This window comes from Eumetopias jubatus, unplaced genomic scaffold, assembly GCF_037043125.1.
Source record: "Eumetopias jubatus isolate StellerSeaLion01/CBP00866 unplaced genomic scaffold, mEumJub1_p1.0 scaffold_17, whole genome shotgun sequence".
Taxonomy (NCBI): domain Eukaryota; kingdom Metazoa; phylum Chordata; class Mammalia; order Carnivora; family Otariidae; genus Eumetopias; species Eumetopias jubatus.
Genome location: NW_028274823.1, coordinates 31,164,518 through 31,189,640, shown reverse-complemented (window position 1 = coordinate 31,189,640; position 25,123 = coordinate 31,164,518). Strand labels below are relative to the sequence as shown.

Below are 25,123 nucleotides of genomic sequence, written 5' to 3'. Positions count from 1 at the left end.
TTTTTTTTTATTCTTTGGATAAGTACCCAGTTGTGTGATTACTGGATCATATGGTAGTTCTATTTTTAATGTTTTGAGGAACCTCCATACCATCTTTCACAGTGGCTGTACCAGTTTGCCTTCCCACCAACAGTGCACAAGAGTTCTCCACATCCTCACCAACACTTGTTGTTTCTTCTGTTTTTGATTTTAGCCACTCTGGCAGGTGTGAGATGATATCTTATTGGGGTTTTGATTTGCATTTCCCTGAGGATGAGTGATGTTGAGCCTCTTTTCATGTGTCTTTGGCCATCTGTATGTTGTCTTTTGGAGAAATACCTGTTCCAGTCTTTTACCCATTTTTAATTGGATTGTTTTTAGTTCTGAAGATTTTAAGATTAAAAGCATGACGAGGTTTTTGTGATTAAAAGGTTGGGAAGGCAACTCCAGGCAATGTAATAAGTTACGATAATTCCATGATGAAAGATAAATTATCTCCAGTTTAGAGCTGGCCTAGGGAAGTTAAGTACCTGGCCTAAAGTTACCTGGTTGGTAAATTGAGAGGAGGCATTTGAACCAAGGCCTCTCTAATTAAAACCCATGCTCTCTCCACAATACTGTAATCTCTCTTGAAGGACTTTTGTAGTAATTAACATTTTTCCCCCCAGGGGAAAAAAAACAAAAGAATTTTTAAGATCTTTAGAAAGTAAAATATGGCAAGCTTTTTTTTAGTTATCTGTTCCAATGGTTAGCAACTTTCACTGTCAAAAAATTCTTCCCTAGGTCTAACTTAAATCTGTACAATAGTTTAAGCCAGTTCCCTTTTCTTTTTTCCTTTGTAGAAATAAGGAGCATATGGACACCATCCTGTTCTAATCTTTAGAGATCAAGGGCAGATTATTTAGGAATAAGGGAATCTCGGCTATCATAGAGTTTTTGCCATTAACTGTAGCTGTGTTGCTACAGATTCGTCTCTTAGACTCTGTGCTCTAGTTTCCAACAAAGCAAAACTAATGCCTGACTTACGCTGAAGAATTTTTTGTGCAGAATCTAAGTTAACGTGTAAAAACGTTTATTTAGAAAGGTGCTTTACAAATTCAGGATACTATTATTTATGTGACTCTTAGAAAATTAGTGTTTATTATAATGAGACGGTAAAGAGAAATATGTGTTATGTACTGCTGCTTCCCATCCATTATATGACAAACAGTGCTAATCAGTCATGACACTCTTGTGAGTTTTGACTTGACCACTGCCAGTTGATCAGAATTAGCATGGAAATTAAAATCTGTGTGCCATCCTGATACAGGTACTTTTATAAATAGTACTATAGAATAGATAGACTTTCCCCCCTCCCTCACTTGAGGAGTTCTGCTGTCTGGCATAGTGTCTGGTTCATAAAAAGATACTCAATATGTATGTTCATTGAAGAACACATGACTGACATTGGTCACTTTTTCTTCATAAATCTTATTTCATTCATGATTCTACTCTGAACTCTTTTAAGTCCTCTATATTTTTCTTTATAAAACCCAGAGTTGAACACTGCATATGAAAACCTAATTAATGAATTTGGGATTTGTGATTTTGAGTTTTAAATACTTCCTGCTCAGTTCCCTCACCTTACTTTGGTCTTCTTACCCTTTTAAAGAGAAATCTATGTCTTAGTCCTTCATTAAAAAGGAGATTCAGGGGCTCCTGGGTGGCTTAGTTGGTTAAGTGTCTGACCCTTGATCTCAGCACAGGTCTTGATCTCAAGGTTGTGGTTCAGGCCCTGTGTTGGGCTCCACAATGGGCATGGAGCCTATAGATAGAGAAGGAAAGTAAGAAATTTTTTTTTTTTAAAGGAGATTGAGAAAGTAACATTACCCTGGGAAGAATCAAGAAAAAAGTACCCAAATCATTTTAAGCAAGTCATATTGTGTATATCTGGAGGATAAGAACTTCAGTTTGTAGGTCTTAGAACATGGGGACGTGATTTTTAGTCAGCAGAGCGCATAATAGATCAGAGCCACACAGAGAGCAGGAAATCAAAGCATAGATCATCCTTGATCCTTTGTATTTGACTTAATCGTGTTTTAAGCTAGTGATTCACACAAAACAATAAAACTACATTTGAAAGACCAGATTCAGGAGTATGTATAAAATTTCCTCATGTTTGACTTATCAAAACACTTGATTCCCACCTAAAATTGGAGATAGAAGATATCATTACTTCTCAGAATAAGCTACTCTCTCATTTTCAAACATGTCAAAATTTTATTTCATAACTTCTTTCCATTTTACTCCTGGGGATAGGTGATTAATTGGCTGGTTCTAAAAGGCATCTTTTGGGTCACAGGCCTGAAGGGCAGAGTAAGTAAACAGTGATTTGATTCCCTAGTTCGCTTAATTAAATCACTAAGAACTTAAAAGTAAAATCACCCCTATAGAATACTTAGTCAACTGTAATAAAAAAATTTAATCACAACTGCTACCTTTTGAAATCCTATTTAGGCATTCCATTATTCTGCCTTCAAGGGCTCGGCTGCATTGCTGACTCATAATCTAGGTCCTGTGGCATTTTCTGTGTGTCTTTTCTTCCCTAATGTGAAATTCCCTTCATTCTACCCACATTTCTCTTTTCATCTGAATGTGATCTTTTTCTCTGGGATGCAGTATTTATGTGTGTTTTTGCCTTCACCTTCTATTTAGTAAATTTATATCCCTGACCTATATCATAGATGAAAATGTTAACCCTGGGATTAACTGACCAGTTTACCAACTATTGCTAAATAAATAGCACATAGTTCTTTGTACTGACACTTAATACATTGATGAACGTTCCACTCTCCACAGTTATAAATGCCCCCTTAACCCTTCTGTGATCCAGACTATATATTTCCCAGTATATTAATGATTATATAAATACTTGATAAGCCTAAAATCTAAAACCTTGCTAAAATTAAGAGGTTACTTAAATTACTTCTCAGTCTATCAGGTCTGTCAGTCCATAAAAGAAGGCAATTAGATGAGTTTGACCAGACTTGTACTTCCAATCTTCATGTTGATTATTACTCTGTAGGTGGCTGCCCGGGAATTTTGTGATGATTTTTCTCCATTATTTTCTTAGGCGTAGAAGTAGATTTTGAAAGTTTTAATTTACATCCCTTTTCTTTATTTTCTTTTGAAATGACACCAAATTGGCCCTTTTTTTCATCTTCAGCCCCTTCCGTTCCCTCAGTGATAAGTGGTAATTCAGTCACCTCATTTAATAGAATCATTTCTGCCAGTTGATTTCTCGTACTGGGAAATGAAAGTCTGCAGGGCCAGCTCATGTGTGCTGTAGGTTAATCACTTCACACGAATTTTTCTCTTCTTCCTTTCGTTCCTTGCCCTTATGGCTGCTGTTGAGCTTTCTCTTTACTTAGTTTACTTTTTTTAATTGTTGGAGGTAAAGTTAATAGCTCTTTTCATGTAGTCTGTCAGCTATTATCTGCTTTCCTTTCTCTTTTTATTAAAGGGATGACATGCTTCCTTATCTTTCTGACAATACATTTTTTTTTTCATTTTTCTCATTTCTTTGTAGATATTTTCAGATGTCAGGACAGTGGAAAGTATGCTGGTTTAAGAATTAAGGACCCAGGTTCCAGCTTTAGTTTTTCACTGGTTATGTAACCTTAGGCAAGTCACTTAGCCTCTCCAGGCTTCCATTTCCTCTTTTAAAAAGTCCTTCTCTACTCATGTTCTGAGTTTTGGAATGTGTGCCTCACATTGCTACTCTTTCCTTGTGTTTCTCAGTTTGTGTCCCAGCCTTCACTGGTTTCTCATATGGCTTACCACCAGAGTTGCCCGTTATATTTACATATATTTGGCAATAGAGATTTATAATCTTTTATTTGAAAGCGTTAGGGTAGATAATGTTTCAGTATTCTAAACTTTTTCAATTTTAGAAAGATAATATGGTTATTTTAATATATATTTCATAACACCAAAATCAAACACACTATTTCCGCCACAGAGTGTATGACTTCCATAAAATGACATATATAAGACTTTAAGCAGCTTCTTATTTTTTCAGGTTATATTTACCACCAAATGAGTTTTGGCCCTAAACTTTAAAAAAAAAATTGTTTTCAGAACTGCTTTGATTTTGGACTTGTGGTTTTATGGGCAGCCATTATATATTTCTACTGCATCTGGATCTCTTTTCTTAGAACTTCCCAGATAGCCTTTCTGATTTAAATTTATGTGTTTATTGAAAAATTTGAGTTCTGGTAGTTCACTTTCCTGGTTTCCTCACTTTTCTAGGAATCTAGAACCAGTTTATGATAGCTTTTGGCCAAAACTGCTTTTTTTTTTTTTTTAAGATTTTATTTATTTGAGAGAGAGTGAGAAAGCTAGAGACAGAGCACAAGCGGAGGGGGAGGGGCAGAGGGAGAGGGAGTGGCTGACTCCCCTCTGAGCAGGGAGCTTGATTCTGGGCTACATCCCAGGACCCCGGGATCATGACCTGAGCTGAAGGCAGACACTTACCTGGCTGGGCCGCCCAGGCGCCCCTCATCCAGCGTTGCTTTTACCTTTAGATCCCCTTCTAACTTTGCCCAGTTTGTAAGAATCAGAACCGAAGTGCCTTCCTAAGAAACCCTGGAATCCTTTAGACAAGACAGTTTTCCTTAGTGCTGTCTCCCTGGAGAATCCCAATCCCAATTCAAGCCTGTCTTAAAGCCAAGTCACAAGGCACTGAATTAATTAGCCTTCAGTTTGGAATTTGATGACTGCCCCCCCCCACCCCCGCCTTTTTTTGCCTAAGTTAGAACTTTGCTGCTATATTCGGATAATGCCACAAGGTGGTGCCCAAATAGCAGTGAATTTCTCTTTCTCACGTTTCCAAGTGCCAGTCAACTTCCTGACCCAAGTTCTTTGCCCTTAAAGTACAGTCAGATATTTAGTAAAGGAATTTTATAAGGGATTCAGCTGATTTGGAAAGGTATGTTAACATAGCAAGTGTTAACTCTAAACTCACCTTGATTTCTGTAATAATTCCCCTGGTTCATGACTTGCAAAATCTTTTACAGACATTATTTGAAATAATAGTCCTTGAGAGGAAGCACTTAGGCTTATCATGTACATTTCATTGTAAAGGTAAGTGATTAGCCATGAAATTAGAACTAGTGTTGTGGCACCTAACGAAGTGCTTACGACACTAGATCATGCATGGTCTATATTGTCTCAGGTTTTGGTAAAAGTATTAAATGGAAACCAAGCTTCTCTGTTAAAAGTTGAAGATGGATTGCCCAGATTTGTGTTTTTGTTTTGTTTTTAGAAATAGTTCTTTGTTTCCCTTCATTGTATGTGGTCATTTTTCCATGTTGGAATTGTGCATCCCAGAAGATTTTGGCTCCTGGAAGTACTCTGAAAATACTGAAATTTGATTTGCCTCTGAAATATTTTTTCTGATATAACTAAAGCCCTGTGGCTACCATTTCCATTTGAGCAAGAAGGCAGAAGAATATTGAAACATACTCTCTATCCCTATTGAAAATTTTTAAACATCAGTGAAGTGGGAATAACAGACAATTATATTGAACCACTAACACAGTTGAGAAATGGAATTAAAATAAATACATTATCAGCAAGACTGGATTGTGGAGCCCAACAAGTGGCCGGAACCCTTGACCCTTCTGAGATCAGGACCTGAGCTGAGATCAGGAGTCAGACGCTTAACCGACTGAGCCACCCAGGTGCCCCACTCCGTAGACTTTTTATTTCAGTTAGCCCCAGATCTTTCTCTTTATTATAAAGTACTAGTGACATTGTTTCCACTTACAAAGCACTTGGAAAGTTGAAAATATTAGCTCTTGGAATCAGGTAAGAGAAGACCAGGAAATCCTCCTGTCTCATGATTAAAGTTTGCTTATAATTTGGATTAAAGGAAAGTCCCTGGTGGTATGAAGTGTACTCCCACTTTTAACACTCTCCTTACTTCCAGAGAGAAAACGACTGGAAGCCAAGCAACGGGAAGATATCTGGGAAGGCAGAGAGCAGTCTGCGGTTTGAACATTATTCAACGAAGGGGATAGTTCTATGAATTCAGAAAATATTTCCATAGTTTTCAGATAGGAGGATCCTTCTAGAGTTCTGTGTACATGCAGAAGTACGTGTTAATGAAAGAAAGAGAGAAAGCCATCAAGACGGGCACTGACTGGGTACAGAAAGATGGACTCCTGTCCGTCTTCGCTTCTAACTGCAGTTCTTTGGAACTGCCCTACTGTGCTGGGCATAGAAGGGAGCCATCAGCCAGGAAGCTGACTTGTGACAGCTTGGATAGGACTTCCGAGAGTCTTCTGCAGGGGGGGTGGGGGGCAAGTCCCATCGTTTGCCTGGCTCACACGTCTAAGATGTCTGAAGAAGATACGAAACAGAGGATTCAAACCTGCAATGATGGGAGATTTCGGCCCTGCAAAGGCAGCGTGTTCCTTCGGACCTCACAGAACTGAGGGCTGGTGGAGCAGCAGTTAGTTCAGAGAGATGGAACAGTGCACAGAATCGACACTGTCACTCGCAGAACTGCAGCACCGGTGAGCTGTGGCCTAGGTGGGTGTTTGGACTGAGCGGGGGCCTGGGGCTGCTCCAGTAGCAGCCAGAGGTCTGCCAGCTTCGGTCCTCACGGGAAGCCAGCCGCGCGTGGAAGCCGAACGCTGGTTCCAGGGGAACCGTACTGTCATGTTGTGAGAGGGAGACATTAAAGCTCATTTTACGACACACGTCACTCTGCTCTTTGTCAATTTTGTCATCCCCACAAAAGAATTGGAGAACAGCTCTCCTCGAATCCTCATCCCGGTAGTGCTGTGCACGGGTTCAGGGGCCTGCTGGCTCTCTTGAGCCCCACTGAGTAGACTGCTGCTCCCCTCTCTGCCCCAGAGTGTACTACAAAAATATGTCTCTTGGGATTGGCGTGTGGTAGCTCCCCTCCCCTTCTTGCCCTCCCTGTACACCCCCACCCCGGCCTCTTGCCTTCTGTTTCTGTCACACCTGACATTCTGCAGAAGGCATCTGGCACTCAGCATGTTCTTGGTATCATCTTCCCAGCCTGTGCCAGAGGCGCTTGGCAAGCAACACCAAACCATCCATTACAGTGAAGAGTTGCCAGGATAAAACAAACACCTCTGGGCAGTGAGAAATTTCCTTAAAGGACACTGACATGCCTGAGCCACCAGTTTAGGCTTTATCCATCTTCTACCTGTATTCTCATTGGTTTTGGAAAGAAGTTCTGCACTGAAGAAATGGTAGTGCCAGGCCTTAAGAGGCTGAGGTAGTAAGAAATGGTGTCCCATTGTGCTCTCATTGAAGGCAACAGCCTCCTATTTGGATGATTTCATGCCCATGACAATGATGGAGTATTAGCATTGCCTACAACATGGTAGAGTGGGGGCTCTGTTCAGATGTTCCTCAAATGACACTGGCCTTAGTTCTTAGCTGCTCCTCTAGTCTTGGAGCCCTCTGGCAGTTTGGCAGCATTGTTTTTCTCATTCTTGGTCAGTTCTGAAAGTGTCCATTGTTCATATTCAGTGCTTCCTTTTCAAGTTTGGAGGATTAAAAAAATCCTTCTCTTGACCACCTGTCCTAGTACTGCCTAGACCAGTGCACCTCTCTTTGGCTGCTAGCTACAGGATTTGTGCTCTGGGTCTTCACAGAACAGAGTTCTGTAAGATAGGCAGGTCTGGTTGGATAATATGGCTGCATTGGAAAGGAAAGGCAGGGCATTGTAGCCAGGCTTCATACTGAATGGTGTATTTCTGAGGTATAGCTTTGCTCTGTTTGATTCTTCAAGGCTAAGAGTGACCTTGGGCAGTAAAAAAAATGATTGTTCCTATCACTTGTCTTTGAGGTGCTTCCCCTTTCTGATAGCATTCTGGCTTTTAAAGGCCTTGTTAACGGTCACATAAAGCCACATGTTTATTACCCAGTTTCCTTGTATTAGTCATAACTTCATGAGGTACTATTCTCATTCTGTGTACTAGGTGGCTAGTAGCATATGCTTTTTTTCAGCCACCCTCGAGCTTTCAGATTTATCCTTATAATTAGACCCAGAAAAGGGATTTGTTTTTAGCTAATACTGAAAGCTGTGGAGTGTTGCTGCTTCTGCATTAGTAGAAAATGTGCTTTTTAGTTATATTTTTCCAATTGTTGGAACTGTATACTGGGTGGAGGTAAGAGGAGCTGCCATGGCCTAGCATGGACTCCACTGAGCTTGTCCAGATGGGAACCAAATCCTTGGCCACATCTGAACCGTGCCTTCACAAGCTGAGCTAACTGGAGAGCACCCTGTAGCTGCCACTGGCTCCTTTGTTAGATATTCCCGAAGATTGTGAATGCGTTCTGCGAGGTGTGTTTGTTGCTTCGCATATGTTAAATGACAAAATCCCAGTGTCACCTGGAATTTAGAGTAGAAAGGTACATTCCCCTTGAGTTCTAATATGCTCCCCATGGTGTGAAGGTCTTGGTGGAATAGAAATAAATTAAGCTTCTAATTAGTAAGCTGAGGTTCCCAGCCCTTCAACTTCTGTGAGACCAAAAAATGCCGAAGTGAAAATCTTTAGACATTTTTGGTTCTGTCTGGAATTTGGTGGTTGGTATTCTGTTAACATTCCTCATCTAGTTACAAGTCATGCCAGCCACCGGTCTTCCCATGTCCTTCCCTTTGAACTCGGTGGTGTAACAGCACAGCCCTTGTATAGCTTTTTCCAAGAATTAGAACTGGCTGCACCTATCGAACGTGTGATGTGGGCAGCAAGACTGAGACCAGAGCCAGTGGCTGGCGGCCTGGCCTGCTTTTTCTGGCCCTCTGGGAAACTGGATCCAGGAAGAAGCGGTGGGTAACCTCCAGCCTGAATGTAGTCATCAGTCGCCACACACTCCCCCACGGGCTGCACATTCTTTCACAGACCATTAGCTGCATGCGTGAGTATAATGTTGTTACTGTTTGGGCGATGTTTGCCGGGTCCAACAGGAAATCAGTCCTTCCCTTGTTTACCTAAACTGCCATGCCAAGATATAATGCTCCCTTTGCCTAGTGAAGGCATGGAGAAGAGAGAAGGTAGAAGAAGGAAGAAAGCACTTCTTTGTATTCATAGAGGATAGCTGTGGATCATGTCCCTTTTCACTCCCTAAGGAGGGGATGGCTCTCACAATGTGGGGAGGGGAGTACTATTGTAAATCTGCTCCATCTGCTACTGTTCATTTTAGTTTTGCAGCCTCAGTTATAAAAGTTTACAATCCTTGAACTTTTCCTTCTCGCCTCCTCCCCTTCATCCCTTAACCTTTCCTATCCATGTTTCAGCACTGACCCTGGGGAGGGAATTGGGAAGCAGACCATAGGCTAATATCAGAGAAATGTAGTGGGACTGTTGTGAGTAGTATGTGTGCCCCACACATCCTAGTCCCCAGCCGAGCAAGAGTGGAAGAGGAAGACTTCGTGTGCTGAGAACTGCAAAGAGCCACAGCCAGTCTAGTCTTTGTAGCTGTCCATAGTGAGCAACCTTTATTGGCATTAGGGCATCAGACCTGTAGAGATCATCTCTTATGTGTGTCTAATTTATTCCATGCAAAGTTCACTTCCAGAAACTTGGTTGAAATTTAGGCCAGTCCTGAGATGCACAGTGATCTTGAGGGAGACCGGATTGCCTGCCAGGTGAATGGCATATATTTTTTTTTTTCCTTGGCAGAGGTCCTGGCAGGCCTGGGGTCCATCCTACTGCAGCAGTCTTGGCCTTCTCTTGCTGTTTTGTAGGAAGGCCCTATCTGGCCACCTCTGCAAGTCCTTCCCCTTCTCAAGCACTCAGTAACTGGTGGTGTTGGCCCATCAGGAGATAGGGGATGCCTGAGGCCTATGCGAAATACCCACAGTGTGCAGTAAATAAAGGTAAAGGCACTAGAGTGGACCCTTAGAATATCGGGTGAGTTCTAAATGAGCACAGTCCAAATGAGGGCCTGCATTCATCAACATCTCTGCCAGTTGTGACTTTGAGCTTCTAGCAGAGTTAATCCTATCTCCTGTGTATGTTTGTCCTTTTGTCCTCTACTCCTCCAAGACATTTGCAAAGCACCATTTAAATGGGGGACTGGGCCATAGTCCATCTCTAAGTAAAGACCCAGTAAAGACTTGTGGAAGACGAGCTCAGCTGAACAAAGCCTGGAGGCCATAGACCATAGACCAAAGGCCCTTAGGGGACAGGCCCAGAGTCCTCCTGCGGGAGCAGTACCATTTTGGTCTGGTGATCTTGCCATCCAAAGGCTTCCTGAGCAGTTCTTGGTGCCCCTTGGCACTGGCCCCTTTCCCTCTGAGGGTGCTGTGAAGGGCATGGCTCCAGTAAGCTGAGGTATCTGGTGTGTGGGCAGCAGCTGGAAGTGTGCAGTCATGGCTTCAGATGAGGTTGTTCCTGAGACGCTGTTCCTGCTCCAGGGAGAGCTCTGCATTGGCGCGGTAGGAATCCCCTGTGGACCAAAGGAGAATGGGTAAGTAGCCAACCCTACCATGCTCTCATGCCCTCCCTGACAGTTTCTCTCTCTCTCTCTCACAGACACACACACTCTCTCTCTCTCTCACACTCTCTCTCTCTCTCTCTCTCTCTCTCTCTCTCTCTCTGCCCCACTCACCCTTTACATCAGGCCAGTCATGGGTATAAACATTTTGTAGAAATAGACCCTGATACGTAGTTTCAGGGACATCAGAAAGAATAGGCTATTGAGTGGAAAGGGTTGTGCTGATTATTCTTTGCCCACCCTCCATCCCCAGATTCATTCTCTATCCTTCTTTGTTTTCTCTGTGCCCTAGATCACTTCACCCTAGCTTCCTCATCCTCTGGTTTCTGGTTGATTTAGGTCAGTGGGAAGCAACAGCAGGAGATTAGCGGATGGAAGGAAGGAGAGATTGGGGTATATCTTCCCTGTTCCTGTGGTCATGGCCTCCCATGCCTCCTGCTACCGTCAGGTTCTCCCTCCAAGCTTGAGCTTTTCTCTGCCTCCAGGACACCCTGTACCCCTTCAAGCTAAAAGGCGTTAACAATTTCCCACTCTTGCTTCTCCCCAGATGCCTCAACACCCCTCATTTCCTGGTCCTAGTCACACCTCTATAGGTAGTCCTTTCATTAAGTAACTTTGCATTCTCACCTGGTATGTCCTCTCTTTTCTGCAAGGACCCCTACAGTGGTCAGAAGTGCACTGTTTTTCTTTCCTTCCTCACCACCCCGGATCCCTTGCAGCCTTAGGTTCCAATTTTTGATATCTCTGATGTTCCTGTCTCATTTCATGGCAGCAAAACCCACGCAGTTACACAATTTTGAATCCTTGGACTATTTCCTCTTTCTCCTCTTACTGTCTTGCATCCATTGGTAGAGTTACCCTTTTGAAAACATGAATCTGATCTTTTTGCCCCCCCTTGACTGAAATTTGTCAGTGGTTCCCAGAAGCCCACAGGAGAGTCATTCTCTTAGCAAGAACCATCATAACCCTCCTTGAAAAGCACTTCAGTGGTTTTGAAATATATAGTCCCCCATTTTAAAAAAAGAGAAAAACTTCTTCGAGGTTGAGATGTTCCTCAGTCTTAAAGCTAGAAAGTGGTGGGCTGGGTTTGGAACCCAGTGAAGCCTTCTGGAGCCAAATCCTATGCTCCTTCTCCTATTCTTCTTTCTTCCCTGACTTCTGCCTCTCCTTTGAAACCCAGTTCAAACGTCACTTCCTCTGGGAAACCTTGCTGGCCTCCAGGTTGTTGCTTTCTCTCAGTGCTTGCTCAGCATTAGTTCATACTGGTTTGGAGTACTCTAGTATTGGGGTTATCCATTTGCATGCCTGCTTACCCTATTTGACACTGAGCTCCACATTTTACTCCTATTTATTTTTCTAGTGCCTGGCACAGTATTTGGCACAAAAGTAGGTCTTAAATGTTTGTTGACTGAATAAACCAGTCCTGCCTCACCCCATATGTGCAAAGTGTGGGTGTGAATGCATACACCCCATAGCAAGTACAGGCATTTCATAACTTTAAGATAGAGGAGGGACTGCTACCTTTCTTTACAGACAAGTAGGGCAACCACCTCCATACTCTGTCCCCCACTGAATCATTGTTTCTTCCATTGTCCAATACTACCAATCCTGCAAATGTCCTGAGCCCTGTTCTCTGTGGCTGCCTTCTTGTGCTCAGCGATCACAGCTGGAGACAGCAACACAGAGCTGGCGGACTTCTTCTGCCTGTGAGGCAGTCAACTTAGACGGGCACGACAAAGGAAGACCATACAAAAGGGAGGGTGAACAATAACAGGGCTGGGAAAGAGAAATCCGGACTTGGCTTGAAGTAACAGAAAAGACTCCAGGACAGATGGGAGACAGAGTTTATAAAACAAACAGCCTTAAGGACAAAGAGGGGTGTAGAAGTTAAGTCATGGCTGGGTGAGGCTGCTGGTGTGACCAGTTGGGTCTAGAAATGTGCCTATGAGGAGGTCAAGGGAAGTTCATCTCTGTCCTATCCCTAGTCTTACACATCTGCCTTCCAGCCCCATGGCGGGTACAGGTCGCGTCTCCCAGCTTTCCAAACTCGTACGCGGCTGGCCCCACAAGGGCTTGCAGTTACCTGTGTGGCAGTTGTGCAGCCAGACCCGGTGCCCGTCATACTTGCAACGGCACCGCATCATGTTGTTTGAGAAATCGGACTCCGTCACCTCGTACTGGGGGTTCACAACCACCTGGAGTGAGACAAGGGGACACGTGAAAGGTGACGATCGTGGCTGTGATCATCCTTTACCTTTCATGCAGTCTCACAAAGGGTGTTTATACCCTTAGCTTCCCTAATCCTTCAAGGCACCCAGAGGGCGGGCGTTAATGTTCCTGTTCTACATTGTCCACTGAATCAAGACTCAAACCCAGGTCCTCGGGATCCTCCTTCAGTGTCCAAATGCCAGGCCTGTGGGAGACCCTAGCTGTGAAACTCTTCTCTCCTGTGACTGCAGGGAGACTTTTGGAATATCCGCAGGAAATGGAGTTCCTATGGGGGAATCCCCAAGCCCCCTTACCTGGAAGATGTAATTCCCAGGGCCCACATCTGTGATATCCACCCACTGGCAATCGATGTCATGCCGGTAGGTGTCCCAGCAGCCGACAGTCACTCCCTGTTCCCCGAAGTTGGCACATGCATAGCGCTTCTGCAGTCCTGTGAGGAAGGGTGCCAACGGTTACTGAGGCAGGGAAGAGGTGCTGGGGAGCCAGCATGCTGCTAGGCCCTGCACACCGAATCCTCACACGCGTCATACCCTTACGTGCAATCAGATGAGGGACTCACGGTTCCGCTAGATAACTTGCCTGAGTGTCAGAGCCCGAATTCTGACTAACCCTGAATCCAGCGCGGTAGCAAGTCCCATCTGTGACAGAGATATCTCTGGATGCTCTAGTGGAAATTCCTGTTGGCCTAGGAATTGTGGGTGGAAGGTTCCAGCCCTACATGCTAATACATTTGTCTGTCCGTCCTTCCGACCCTCTGAAGAGTGAGTTTGCCATGCCATTCTGAAGGGCTAGGAACTGTGGGAATGCAAACAGGAATCGGACAATGTGCCCTCAGAGAACTGAGCCGAAGTGAAACAGGCCTGCAACTCTTATGCAAAATCCAAAGTATTCAGCCTTTACAAGTGGTACGAAGTGTGCTGGGAATGCAGTGGCAGACAGACCTTCCATCTAAGACGTCAGAAGGTAAGACACCGATCTTTTTGAAGTGCCTTGGGTGCTGACTGTTGCCAGGCCAGGGTCTCCAGGTGCCCGAGGGGGTCTTTCCCCGAGGGCAGACGGGAACCTCACCCTGACAGGGCTGAGGAAGAGAACACCAGGAGGTTATGCTGACGGGGAACCGCATACCTGTGGGGCAGTTTGTGTCCTCCAGGCAGAAGCTGGCCTTGTGCCCCTCGGCCACCTTGGAGCCATTGAGAGTGAGTAGGTCATAGTGGGTGAAGACCTCGATGCTGTGGTAGTGCCTGCAGACAGGGAGGGCTGTCAGCCTGGCAGCCGCAGCAGAGGGTCCTCTCTGGGGGAGTGGGCAGGGCAGACTGAGGCACCGGGCCCCGTCATTACCCGGGAGGGACGGTATCGTCGCGGGGCAGTGCCCTTCTCCCTCTCCAAGCCAGGATTCGTGTGATCCATGGTCTACCTTCCCAGCAGCCCCCGCCCGGTGTGAACCCGGGGTGAGGAGGGGAAAGCTAACCGGCAGGAGGCTGGTGCCTGGCCTCCAGGCCCGACCGGGGGCGGGAGGAAGGGACACCTCTAGGAACCAGCCTCGGGGCCGAGCGGCCAAGGAGGGGTGCTTACTCTGCTCCCTGGGAGCCCGAGACCAAATTGCTACCATTGTTTCCAGTGCAGTCCTAATGACAAGTCCGTTCCTGCTGCAGGGGAAGGTGCTCATTATCTCAGCAAGGCCAAGTCCCAAGTCACTGCCCATGCCACTGTGCTTTCCCCACCCACGCTGCGTCCTGAAGGAAAAAACCACCACTTTCCCATTCTGCCTTTGTCACAGGCCTTATCTCTCCTGTCTGGGCTGGAGACTCCTGATAGGAAAGAATGCCCATTGTCTCCTTTCAGTCCCAGCGTTCCTGCTTTCCTTGGGGGGGGCCTCGCTCTGTGGCTACAGAAACCAGCAGGTTTTTCTGCAGAGCCAGCATCCTGGATGGGATGTCTATTTTGGGTTTCTAGGTTTCTAGGAGTCCCCACTTTATGCGGCTTTTAGAGACAAGGCCTAAGGTCCACCAGAGAAAAATTAATTGTCCCATATCATTCTAACAGAGACCAGCTCTGCTGGCAGTGACTGTTCTGCCGGCTGCTGCTGGGGGAAATGCACCCTGGGAGCACTGCCCAGGGCGGTACCATTGGGGCAGGGCCGGTCAGTGCCCCCGGAGTTCCCTACTGGCTCCTGGAGACAAAGCCACTGAGGCGTTGAGGAAGGAAGGCTCTCACTCAGAGTGCACACCCCTCCCAGGAAAGTGCCCAGGGTCAGGGACAGACCACACTGGTTTGGTTCCTGCACTCTGCTTACGAACCTGTGGCACTGGTGCCAAATCCAGCTGTGACGCCCTGTCTTGGGACGGAAGTCGGCCCGGCCCAGGTTGTAGATCTGTGAGGAGAAGCGCAAGAGGCGCCGGTGCCCGTAGGGCCAGTCCATGCTGTCGGCAGACTGGGAGAGGCAGTTCTCTTCGTGGGCGCAGTACAGCTGGCTGAGCGGGCGGTCCTCCAAGTAGGCCGTCTCCTGCACCAGCTGGGCGTTCATCACCAGGTCCGGAGCGCCTGCGGCCACAGGCCAAAGCTAGGAAGGCAGCCGTGTTGCTCTTGGGCATTGCGGGATGGGCTTGCCCCAAACCGGGCTCTTTGGGGGAGCTACCAGGAGGGCAGGGCTCTGCCCAGAAGAGGAGGGCGGTGTAGGAGTCAGGAGAAGTGAGTTCAAGCAGCTACCGCGCCACGGTTTAGCATGACGGCTTTGGAGCCAGGCGGCTGGGGTTCAAGTCTTGCTTAGTTTCTGACCACATCTTTCACTAGCTCTGTGACTTGCTTAACCTTCTGTCCCTTATTTTCCTCAACCATAAGATGGGGATTGTAATAATGCCAATAATTCCAATACCTGTAACGTGCTCAGGTCACTGTCGGGTAAGCATGCAGTTGATGTAAGCTGGTATTTCATTGTAAGATGCTCCTCAGCTTACAAGTGCCTTTGCGTGGTCTAGCTCACACAGCCCCTCCTAAGCCCTGCTGCGCCAGCTTGGCTTCCTCAGCTCAGTCACTCTCTCTGGGTCTCAGTTCCTTCCAGGTAGGGGCGCGGAGGGGAGAGTCCGGAGAGTTCATCTCTGAGCCTGCTCCGGAGCTCTGCCGCTCCGGTCCATCCTGCTGCAGTTTTAGGCTTGGCCTCCCCCAGGGTTCCTGTTCTAACCTGACTGCTATCCTGGATATTCGCAGCAGCCCATCCTGTGCGTTCCCCCCTGAGGACACTTCCCGTGCTTCCCTGTGCGTAAACGTCCACCGTGCTGGAAATGCTGCTCCCTTCCTGTCACAGGGGCTCTCACCCACCTCGGAAGCCACATGTCTCCCCACCACTGGGGATCTGCCCCTGTTGCCATGTCACATCAGGAGAGGAAAATTGCCCATTCTCAGGGCTTTTTCTTGCAAAAGCAGGGATACAGTTCAGATTTTGGCCGAGGCATCAGCAGGGTGAGAGCCTGTGTGCTGAGGATGGGGAGACGGGGCTGCTGGTTAATTTCAGCAGGCGCCACTGAGGGTGGCAGTGGGGGCTGGGCTGGTTGCCAGAGGATGCCTGGACCATCACTAAATGCTCCCGAAAGTCCTGTGCTTATTGCTATGCTCACTGGCAAACCCTACAGTTCCTGAGGGAAAGGAGAGCTTCCAGAGAGACGGAGAAGGAGAGAGAGCAAAGAAAAAAAGGAATGAGAGCGATCACAGAAGAAACAGGGATGGTCACACGGTTGGCAGGTAGCCTGTCTGTGCTCAGCCGTGGCGAAACATCAGAAGCCTTCAGGAGGAGAGCTGCTGCTGCAGGCAGCAGAACAGGGAAGACTACAAGGGTCCCAGGTGGGGGAGAGACTGGGGAGCAGGTCCCCAACGTGCTGTGAGCCCCGGTGCTGGGAAGGCCCGGGCTGGTACCACACCCTGCTGGCGAGGGTGTGCCGTGACGACCTAGTATCTTCTAGGGCGCACTGGTCAGAGAGGAGCCCTCAAGCTCACTGACAAAGAGTAAGGATGTCTTGGCATGGAAACCTGGCTGGAAAGAGGGTCGCATGGCCGCTTGGTGTGGTGCCAGCTGCAGCCCTTGGACTGCATGTAGTACCTCGGCCTTGGCCTGGTTGGCGGTGTCTGCCCGAGAATCTGGGTGTGTGGGGCGGGCCCGTGCCTCAAAACAGTCTTGTCCTACGGGCTGCTGGGCGAATCCCACAGGGCAGGAAGAGGACACACGGCTGTGGCCTAGTGCATACGTACATAATTCCCAGGAGAAAAGTCTGTGCTTATGAAGTCCAGCACATTCTCTTGTTTTCGCTCCCGTTTTGTTTTTCTTTCAACTATCGGTCACCACACGGAAAGTGAAAGACGCGATTGTGTGTTCTTGTGTTTTCCCATATTCCCTGCCTTACTCCTCACCGTAACCCCATGAGCCGGGCAGGGCAGGGCTGGGTCCCCAGGTGACAGGTTACTTGGCCACCCACAGCTGGTCAATGGCAGAGCTGCTGCTCCAAGTCCAGCCCTCCTCCCACCGCCCACTGTTCCAGGCCCTCCCCGAGAATGGGAGGTGTGGGCGGGCCCCGCCGGCATGGGGCGGGGGGCGGGCAGCGGCTCCATGGGCCTTACTCACTGTCTGTGCAGGAAACCCCGGCGGCGAAGCGCCCCGAGCCGTGGGGGCAGTGCACCGGCCCGTGCCTCTGACACTGCTGCAGGGCTAGCTCTGGGCCCGAGCAGTGCACACCGCTCATCACCACGTCTGTGGCCCCTGGCGTCCCCTGCCAGTACCAGGTGTCCTGAGAAAAGAGCCGCCAGCGCCCCGTCAAGGCTGGGGGTGCTTTGGAGCCATCCCCTCTGACGCCAGTCTGATGTTTGAACCCCGTTGGACCACCCCCACCGGGCTGTGCCCAGCCCCAGCTTGAAAGTCTTCAGCGAGGTGACAGTCCCTGCTACTTTGCACCCCTCCGATATCAGAAGTTTCTTGCATGCATTGAGGCAGGGAGATTCTTCCCCCACTGGCCTTGCCCCGACCCTCGCCCACAGGGCAGCCCTCAGCTGTCGAAGAGGATGGTCCTGTCCCTTGCTGGCCACTCAGCCGGCTGCCCCGTCTCTCCAGCTGTGCTTCCTGTAGCCCGGGGGGTCGGGGGTGCTCAAGATTGGGCCCCGTTTCCTAGGTGCAGTGTGCCCAGCATTGTCCCACCGGCCAGGGTGGGCCCAGCAGAAGACGTTGTGCCATCCCAGCCCCGCCACGGCCTCACGATTTTCTTTCCCGGATCCCTCTTGAATCTACCCGCATCTCCCCCCGGGACTGCCTCTCGTCTGGACCACGCCAGTGTCATCTCTCAGCTGGGCTACTGTGATGTCAGGTTTCCTGTATTCCTGTTCCTCATTGTTCCTCGCTGCCCCACAGTGTGCCAGACAGCACAGAAGAAATGTTTGAAATATCTGCACTGCAGACGGAACGGTTTGCCTGCCTCTTCCTCCCTCCCTCACACATCACACCCTTGACAGCCCCACTCTGGCCCTGGTCCCTGATTTCCCAACGGGCCAAGCTTCCTTGGGCTACAGGGCCTCCGCGTGGGCTGTTCATCCCCACCCCACCTCGTCTGGTGAGCTTCGAGTCATCTTTCCTAGAGGCGAAGGTGCATGCCTGTTGTGTGAATGTTTTGTTAACAACCGCCTTACTCACTTTGCTGACTGTTCCCCAAGGCGGGAGCTATGTCTTGTTCACCACACTGTCCCCGGCCCCCAGCATGATGTCAGCCCCCAGTTTCACTCAGTAACTAATCACTGAATGAATGAATGAATGAATGAATGAAGGGTTAGCCCTTTTAGCACAGGAAGTTTGGAAGCAAGACGGGGACCTACCTTGATCGCGTGGTTGGCAAAACCCAGGCCGAGCTGTCGGCAGGCCACCATGGCTTCGGTGAGCCCCCAGTGGTCGCTGCACACGGCCCCCCAGCGTCGGACTCCGTTCACCTCCACCTGCACCTCCACCACACCCTCCTCAGGGCCACGCCCACCGGCCAAGCGCACCTGCAGTGGTCAGAGGTGTGTGAGGAGCACGGCGGCCTTCAGAGGGCAGGGCTCAGGACTGCCAGCCAGGAGACAGGTCGGGGCCGGCTCCCTGGGCAGCCCTGGGCACGGCTCTCCCCTTCTCTGACTTCGACTCCCTCTCTGTTACTTGAGGACATTTTGCTAATGGTCCCTGCTGTCCCTGCCCACTAGAGCGATCTGACTCAGGGTGCCTGCCCCTGGGCCTCCTGCTCTGGGACTTGCGCTCCTCTTACCTGAAATTCTACCATTAATGATGACTTGCCAATTGCAAAGGGCTTTCGTATCTATTGTTGCATTCACAATAACCCGAGGAGACAATTAACCCCACCTGACAGAAGAGAGAGCCAAGCTCAGAGACATGAGCGACTTGTCCACTGTGCACATGATGCAAGACACTTGAACTCAGGCCATCCTACGTAGCCTCGCCAGTGACACTCCCCAGCACCGACAGCCCTGTGGTCCTCTGCCCTAGCCCCCTTCTTTCTCAGCCTCTCTGGGGACCTGAGAGGGTGTAGTGGGAGAATGCATCCACCTGAAGAGTCCCTGTCACCACGGGACATCTCTGAAGGCCAGAACCTGGCCCCGAGGAGACGTGGGCCAGGCCAGGGGAGACTTAGAGGAGAGGGCTTTCCAGACTGGCTCTGAGAACCCCCTCTCCACTGGTGCAATATGATGTCCTGGGGGCTCTCTCAGGGCTTCCCAGCCCCCTAGCCTGAAGCCAGGCCCGAATCCGAGCTCACCTGATTCTGGAAGCCCATGTCAGGGACGTTGCACCTGACAGCAGCATCATTCTCATGTTGACAACCATTCTGGGACCCTTCCAGGGAGGGGCAGTCACTGAGGGTCCGCTCATAACCCCTGCAGCGCACCTCACTCAGGTGGATGGGTCCCAAGCCTAGTGGGGAGAGGGAGAGGTGCTGTGTAAGGCTCCACCTCTGTAACCTCACACCTGTGGCTTCCCCCCATAGCCGGGGAGAATTTTCTCTCCTGGGCCTTGGCACCAGAGCCACCAAGGGATGGAGCAGTGGCACATCCATGGCCTCCTACCTCACCCCAGGCCTCCTCACTTACCTTGGCCCAGCTGGGCCCCAAAGAGGGCCTCCCGAGCCGAGCCAAAGCCAAGCTGACGACACACGATGCTGGCAGAGACGAGGTTCCATCCGTGGTCACAGACCGTCCCCCACTGGTGGTTCATGAGCACCTCGACCCTGCCCTCACCCACCTGGGCCCCGGAACGGAGGCGCACCTTTAGCTCCTGCCAGGAGAAAATTGGCTTCAGGGCAGGCAGAGGGGGAGGCAGTGGGCAAGGCGGAGCCACCAGGGGAGGGGAGCCTGGGCCAGGCCCCTTCAAGCTGGGCGAGCCCATGACCGGGAGTTCCAGTCCCACCTCTGACGGCTCATAGCTACTACCTCGAATTCTCCAATAAGCCGTTCTTCTCAAGCACCCTTTCCTCGTGACAAAGACCCACCACACGAGCCACAGTGGTAACAAGGGAGCCTCAGGAGCTGGGATTCGTGGCCTTCACAACCCTCTGGCTGCTCTCTAGGGGGGTCCCTTCCTCTCATCCAGCCCCAGCTCCTTCCTTGTCCTTGGGGGCTGAACTAGATCAGTGTTCCCAAAGGGATCCGTGAGATGATTTCAGAGCTGCGCAGGGACATGGTATGAATTAAGCTGACTCACACAGTGGGGAAGTGATTTCCGTGTTAAATCTTCTCCAGTCCTTCCTGTTTCCTGGAGGATGCTATCCCACTGCCGGGCTGCCATGTCGGGAACAGCTCACCAGCACACGCTGTGGCTTTTTATAACAGAGGGCCGGGCTCAGGTTCAGAACCTTCGGCCTCAACTGGGTGTTAGCTACGACGTAATTACTGTTTTTATGGTTACCTTCTATTCGTGGCCAGTGATGTCAGCTTTCCATTTATGGTCGGGTTATAAACGGTTCCTTTTACATAAATTCCCAGTTTCTACCATGCTATGCTTCGCTCTCCTCCTCCCAGTCTGCACCAAGTCCTCCTCGATAGGGGCGATTGGTCCCTCCGCTCCTGCCTGTCCTGGAGGGCCCCTCACTGCCCGTGCCTCCCACCTGCTCCTGCTGACACCTGGCCGGACCCACCTCTGCCTGGGACTCCTTGTGCCCGGGCTTTGCCTTTGCAGGGTGGAAGCGGGGCCCCGCCACACAGCTGACCACAGCGTGCATGCCGCCCGGGCAGGCCGGCCGCAGCTTGCCCTGTGCTGGTGCCACCTGCACCTGGCAGTTGGCCATGTGGGGCTCTGTCCCCAGGCAGTTGACCCGGTGGATCCAGAAGGAATTCTTCTGTGTCAGGCTCTTCAGCCTGGAAGACAAGGGAGACTGAAGGTGGGGAGGGGTTGAGGGAGCTCAGGAGTCAGGGAGGCCGAGGCACTGGGCAGGAGAGGGACATGCCCTCCCCCTTCGTGCCATGCCCCTCTGCACCCTCCCCTCAGGATGCGGCTCCTCACCTAGATTTGGGGTCCTTCATCTTCAAATTCCAGACTTTCCTAGGTGGGAGAAAACAGGTGGTGGGTGGAAGGAATGCCAAATGCCCTCTGTCCCCTGGCTCCTCATGGCTGTCCTTGAGTTGGCACGGGGATTCCGTCTGTAAACTCGGTCGCATTATTTTAATACCGAGCCTCACAGCAGCCCTGGCAATGTGATCTGCTCGCAGACACCGACGATGTCCATGTCACAGGGAGAAGAGCGGGGCCCAGCAAGGTACCTCCTCAACTAGTCCCAAACTGGGGTCTCTTCTGCACAGGACTGCCCCTGAGTGGGCAGTCCCCAGCTTGCCCTCTCCCCATGCAGACGGAGGGGAGCCTCTAGGGAGTGTCCTGAGAAAAGAGACCCAGGGGAAAAGTCCTCCGGGGGCAGGTACAAGTTGAAGGCCTGGCTGCCCACCCAGAGGCTATAATCAGGACTGCCCTCCTCGGGTGGTGAGCGAGTCAGCCAGGTCCAGAGGTGCAATTACCAGGCCGCGGGGAGTCAGGGGCCTGCACCCCAGTCGTCCCCAGGGATGGAGCCAGGTGGCTGATCTTCGGGAGCCGGCCCATCTAAGTCAGAGCCACTAAACTGCCTGGAGGTGGGCAGGGGGAGACCACTCAGAGGGAGTGTGGGGGACGTCTCCCTTGATGAGAAACACACAGAGTTTTCACCAGCACCGAGCAGGTGCCATTTAGAGGCTAATGCAGTCTTGTGACGGTTCGGTCACATTTTCGACAGAAGATTTTTATGTCTCCTCTCCCAAGTGCTGCCCCACCCCATGCCTCGCTCACACGCAACACAGTCAAAGCCTGGCTCGGATCAGAGTGGAAGAAGTTCCCTGCCGACTGGCTGATCGAGGCCCCGGGGGCCCTACCGACGGCGCATGGGGCATTACTGGCAGAGATGAGACTGGAACTCAGGTGGTCTCTCCCTGTGGGCCCTGCCAGAAGCATCTTCAGTCAAGTCCAGTTCTTTAATCAGGGGCACAGCTTTGCATTCAGTTGTTTTCAGCTCTTTCCATACGACTAGCAAGGACCACGTTTCTTTTTTGTTTCTAGGTACTTCCCAGGGTCTCCAAACTCATCCTCACTCTCTTCCTCATTATTCTGAGAGCCCTGCAACTGGCAACTCGGGAGGTCCACAGGGCTCATTTCCCTCCCGGTCCCACGCCCATCTCACTACACTCTGCAAGGCCCTGCATGTCACACACACACACACACACACACACACACACACACACCATCCTTGTCTGTCTCACACACAGGAGAACACGTGTATACTTGCACAGGCGTGCACACACTCAGTCACCGCCCCACAACCCACGCCCCCCACGGCCCTCTGCCCACCTGTTCTTCCTACCTGTAGTAGAGGCTGTCGACAGGTGCCTCGCTGGGGAAGCCCAGCATCCCACACACCACCTTGCTGTTGTTCCTGGTCCAGTCCTGGTCACACACCTGCCGCCAGTGGCCCTCGTACTTCACCTCCACCGCTCCCTCGGTCACCAGGCTGTGCCGCTTGGTGCTGGCAAGGATAGGCTTGAGCCGCACCTCCTCCAGCCGCCGGCCCTGCAGGGTGCATGGTCACTACGGGCCCCAGGGCTCCTGCCCTGGCTGAACCCGCTGCAGATCTTCACATGGGTGAGCCAGGGCTCAGAGCATTTAAAGATCACCCTCCACACATACCCGCGGGCCTCCCTGGACAGGTCAGGAAACAGAGGCCCAGAGATGAGGGCTCTTGCCAAGGCCACACAGTGAGCACGAGGCAGAGCCTTGGTCTGTCTGTGCTCCTCTCTCAACTGCAGAGAGAACCAGGCAGGTCTGTGCCCGCCCTGGGATCAGGCTCAGGCACTTTGGAGTTTGGGAGCCTTCTGCTGGGCGCAGAGGGACTTTCTCTATGCCACCTGGGGAGAGCTGAGGATGGGCACAGACCAGCTGCTTGAGACTACCAGCAGGATCGTTGGCCCAGGGGACCGTAGGTCTGGGGTGACTTAGACCATGAAGACCACCGCACCCTGGTCTGCTGCATTTGTGGGCCAGAGCTAGCTGTCCTCAGGCTGGGGTTGCCCAGCAGTGGAGGGTAAGGGCCAGGATCTGCCCTGCCTGCTCCTGTTGTTTGGCTTGGGCTGTTTTTAGCTCGAGGTTGTTTGTGCTGGGAAGAGGCAGCAATTGTGGCTGGCCTTGTGGGTGAGGCAGCCCCTCACCCCCTCCTGCCTCTCATGGGGAGCAGCTTCAGCGATCCCCAGCAGGCCCAGCTTGGCACCCCCCAGCCTGCCCTGCTACACGCTGGGCCTCTGTCCATGCACCTGCTCCAGGCCACCAACAGGAGGTGGGGCCCTGGGGGACATTTCTCAGCCCAGTCTCCTCCCTTTCTCTTCCCTCTTCCTCCAGGTTCATCACCCAGGAGTTTCTCTGACCCGTGACTCAACCCTTGGCTCAGGCCAGGGCCTGAACAGCCTCCTTACCTGGGGCCCAAGGGCATTAGACACCCTCTCAGAAAGATAGCCGCGCTGGCGCTGGGGGTGGCACACCACCCCGATGTCCTCTGAGTGGCTGCAGTCACTGACACCCCAGCCATTGGATGTGCACTGGTCCAAGGAGCTCTCTGTGCCCATACAGCGCACGTTGTCCAGCCAGATGGGTCCTGAGGGCAGGGGAAGGGTGATGCTTAGGGACAGAGAGGCATTCATGGGCTGTGCCTCCTTCCTAGGACCCCACAGTTATCAACTGTCTTCTTCCAAAGCCTGAGTAGAAAGGAGGGGTGGGGGAGAGGAGTCAGTTCTCCTGGGATCTTGGAATCTATAAACCTACCTACTGCCAAGAGGAGGTAGAATCTGTTTTTGGAAAATGCCAGGTGGGTCTAGTAATTAGATCTACCTGTCCACCGATCCATCCATCCATCCATCCATCCATCCATCCATCCATCCATTCACTCAACATTTGCTGAGCACATACTGCATGCCAGTCACTCTGCAAGAGTGGACTGGGGTGGTGGTGGTGACGGCGGGGGCCTCACCGCAGGCGAGAATGGGAGGGTCAGCACAGGGGGTGCTTGTAGCTGGGGCACTCAGGAAATGCCTCATGGAGGAGGTCAGTTGAGCTGGGTATTAAAGGGTGGGCAGGAGTCTGTGGAAGCCTCAGGGAGCCCAGCGTCTGAGAGAAACCCACCATCATCCTGCTGGGTAGCACCAGGCACTCACCCTCCCCTTGGCCATACTTGGCACTGTGGGCCCAGGTCAGGGCAGTTTCAAAGCCCAGTTGGCGGCAGGCCACGGTGGCCTCTCGGAGAGCGAAGTCATCATCACACACGGTACCCCACTGGCCCTGGTACAGCACCTCCAGGCGGCCCTCCTCTGGTCTGCTCCCTGGGCCCACCAGCCGTAGCTTCACGGGGCTCAGTGACTGTAGCCTGCAAGGAGGGGCCTGCAGCAGCAGGAGCAGGGAGAGGGCAGCTGATAGGGACCACATCGTGCTGACTTCAAGGGCAGCTGTGGCCCAGGCACCTGGGAAGGAGCAAACATGATATAGATCACCACCTCTACCCCTGATCTCGGCCTCTTCTGCTGAAGGGACAAAAGATGGCAGGGCCCCTCCACATGTGTGTATGCTATGGGCATGTGTGTTTGGTGGCATCGATTGAGTCTGGGCTCTGAGATTGGTCAACTGGGTTTAAACCCACCATTCATTGTTCATGAGACCTTGAGGAAGTTTAAGTTTGACCTTACTGAGTCTCAATTTCCTCCTCTGTAAAGTGGGAATAATAATCCTTGCCTCAGCGTTGTTAGTGCTAAATAAAACACCACACAGTTGGCGCTCAGTAAATAGCTCACCTTGATATAGTCCTGTATGTAGGTAGAGGGGGTA

At 50.6% G+C, this 25,123-nt stretch overlaps 2 protein-coding genes across 10 annotated transcripts in view; one reads left to right on the top strand and one right to left on the bottom strand.

The window, feature by feature from the left end:
* R3HCC1L (R3H domain and coiled-coil containing 1 like) overlaps positions 1-6,725 on the top strand; it is a 96,298-nt gene extending 89,573 nt beyond the window's left edge. For all 8 annotated transcript variants that reach the window (XM_028098528.2, XM_028098531.2, XM_028098534.2 and 5 more), the window contains one exon: positions 5,951-6,725. In XM_028098528.2, the coding sequence (XP_027954329.2) occupies positions 5,951-6,018 (68 nt within the window). In that variant the 3' untranslated portion in view covers positions 6,019-6,725. The remainder of the gene's footprint in view (positions 1-5,950) is intronic.
* Positions 6,726-10,384: 3,659 nt separating this feature from the next.
* LOXL4 (lysyl oxidase like 4) lies at positions 10,385-24,727 on the bottom strand. Of its 2 annotated transcripts, none has more exons than XM_088019782.1 (14): positions 24,460-24,727; positions 23,725-23,903; positions 22,623-22,828; positions 21,245-21,283; positions 20,880-21,099; positions 19,837-20,038; positions 19,506-19,660; positions 18,577-18,744; positions 17,342-17,504; positions 15,030-15,273; positions 13,858-13,973; positions 13,026-13,162; positions 12,587-12,698; positions 10,385-10,455 (listed from the first exon to the last, which is right to left on the bottom strand). In XM_088019782.1, the coding sequence occupies exons 1-14, from the start codon at positions 24,725-24,727 to the stop codon at positions 10,385-10,387; spliced, it is 2,280 nt and encodes a 759-aa protein (XP_087875908.1). The 2 variants fall into 2 exon arrangements, with proteins under 2 accessions (XP_087875908.1, XP_027954615.2); XM_028098814.2 differs by having other exon boundaries at positions 19,837-20,020.
* Between the last annotated feature and the right edge of the window lie 396 nt (positions 24,728-25,123).

Excerpts from the sequence above, each read along its gene's own strand:
- LOXL4 (XM_088019782.1), bottom strand. The coding sequence starts at position 24,727 with ATGTGGTCCCTATCAGCTGCCCTCTCCCTGCTCCTGCTGCTGCAGGCC. Across the intron at positions 21,284-22,622 it reads GTCGACAGCCTCTACTACAG|GAAAGTCTGGAATTTGAAGA; the intron begins GTAGGAAGAACA and ends TCTCCCACCTAG. Across the intron at positions 18,745-19,505 it reads ACATGGGCTTCCAGAATCAG|GTGCGCTTGGCCGGTGGGCG; the intron begins GTGAGCTCGGAT and ends TGACCACTGCAG.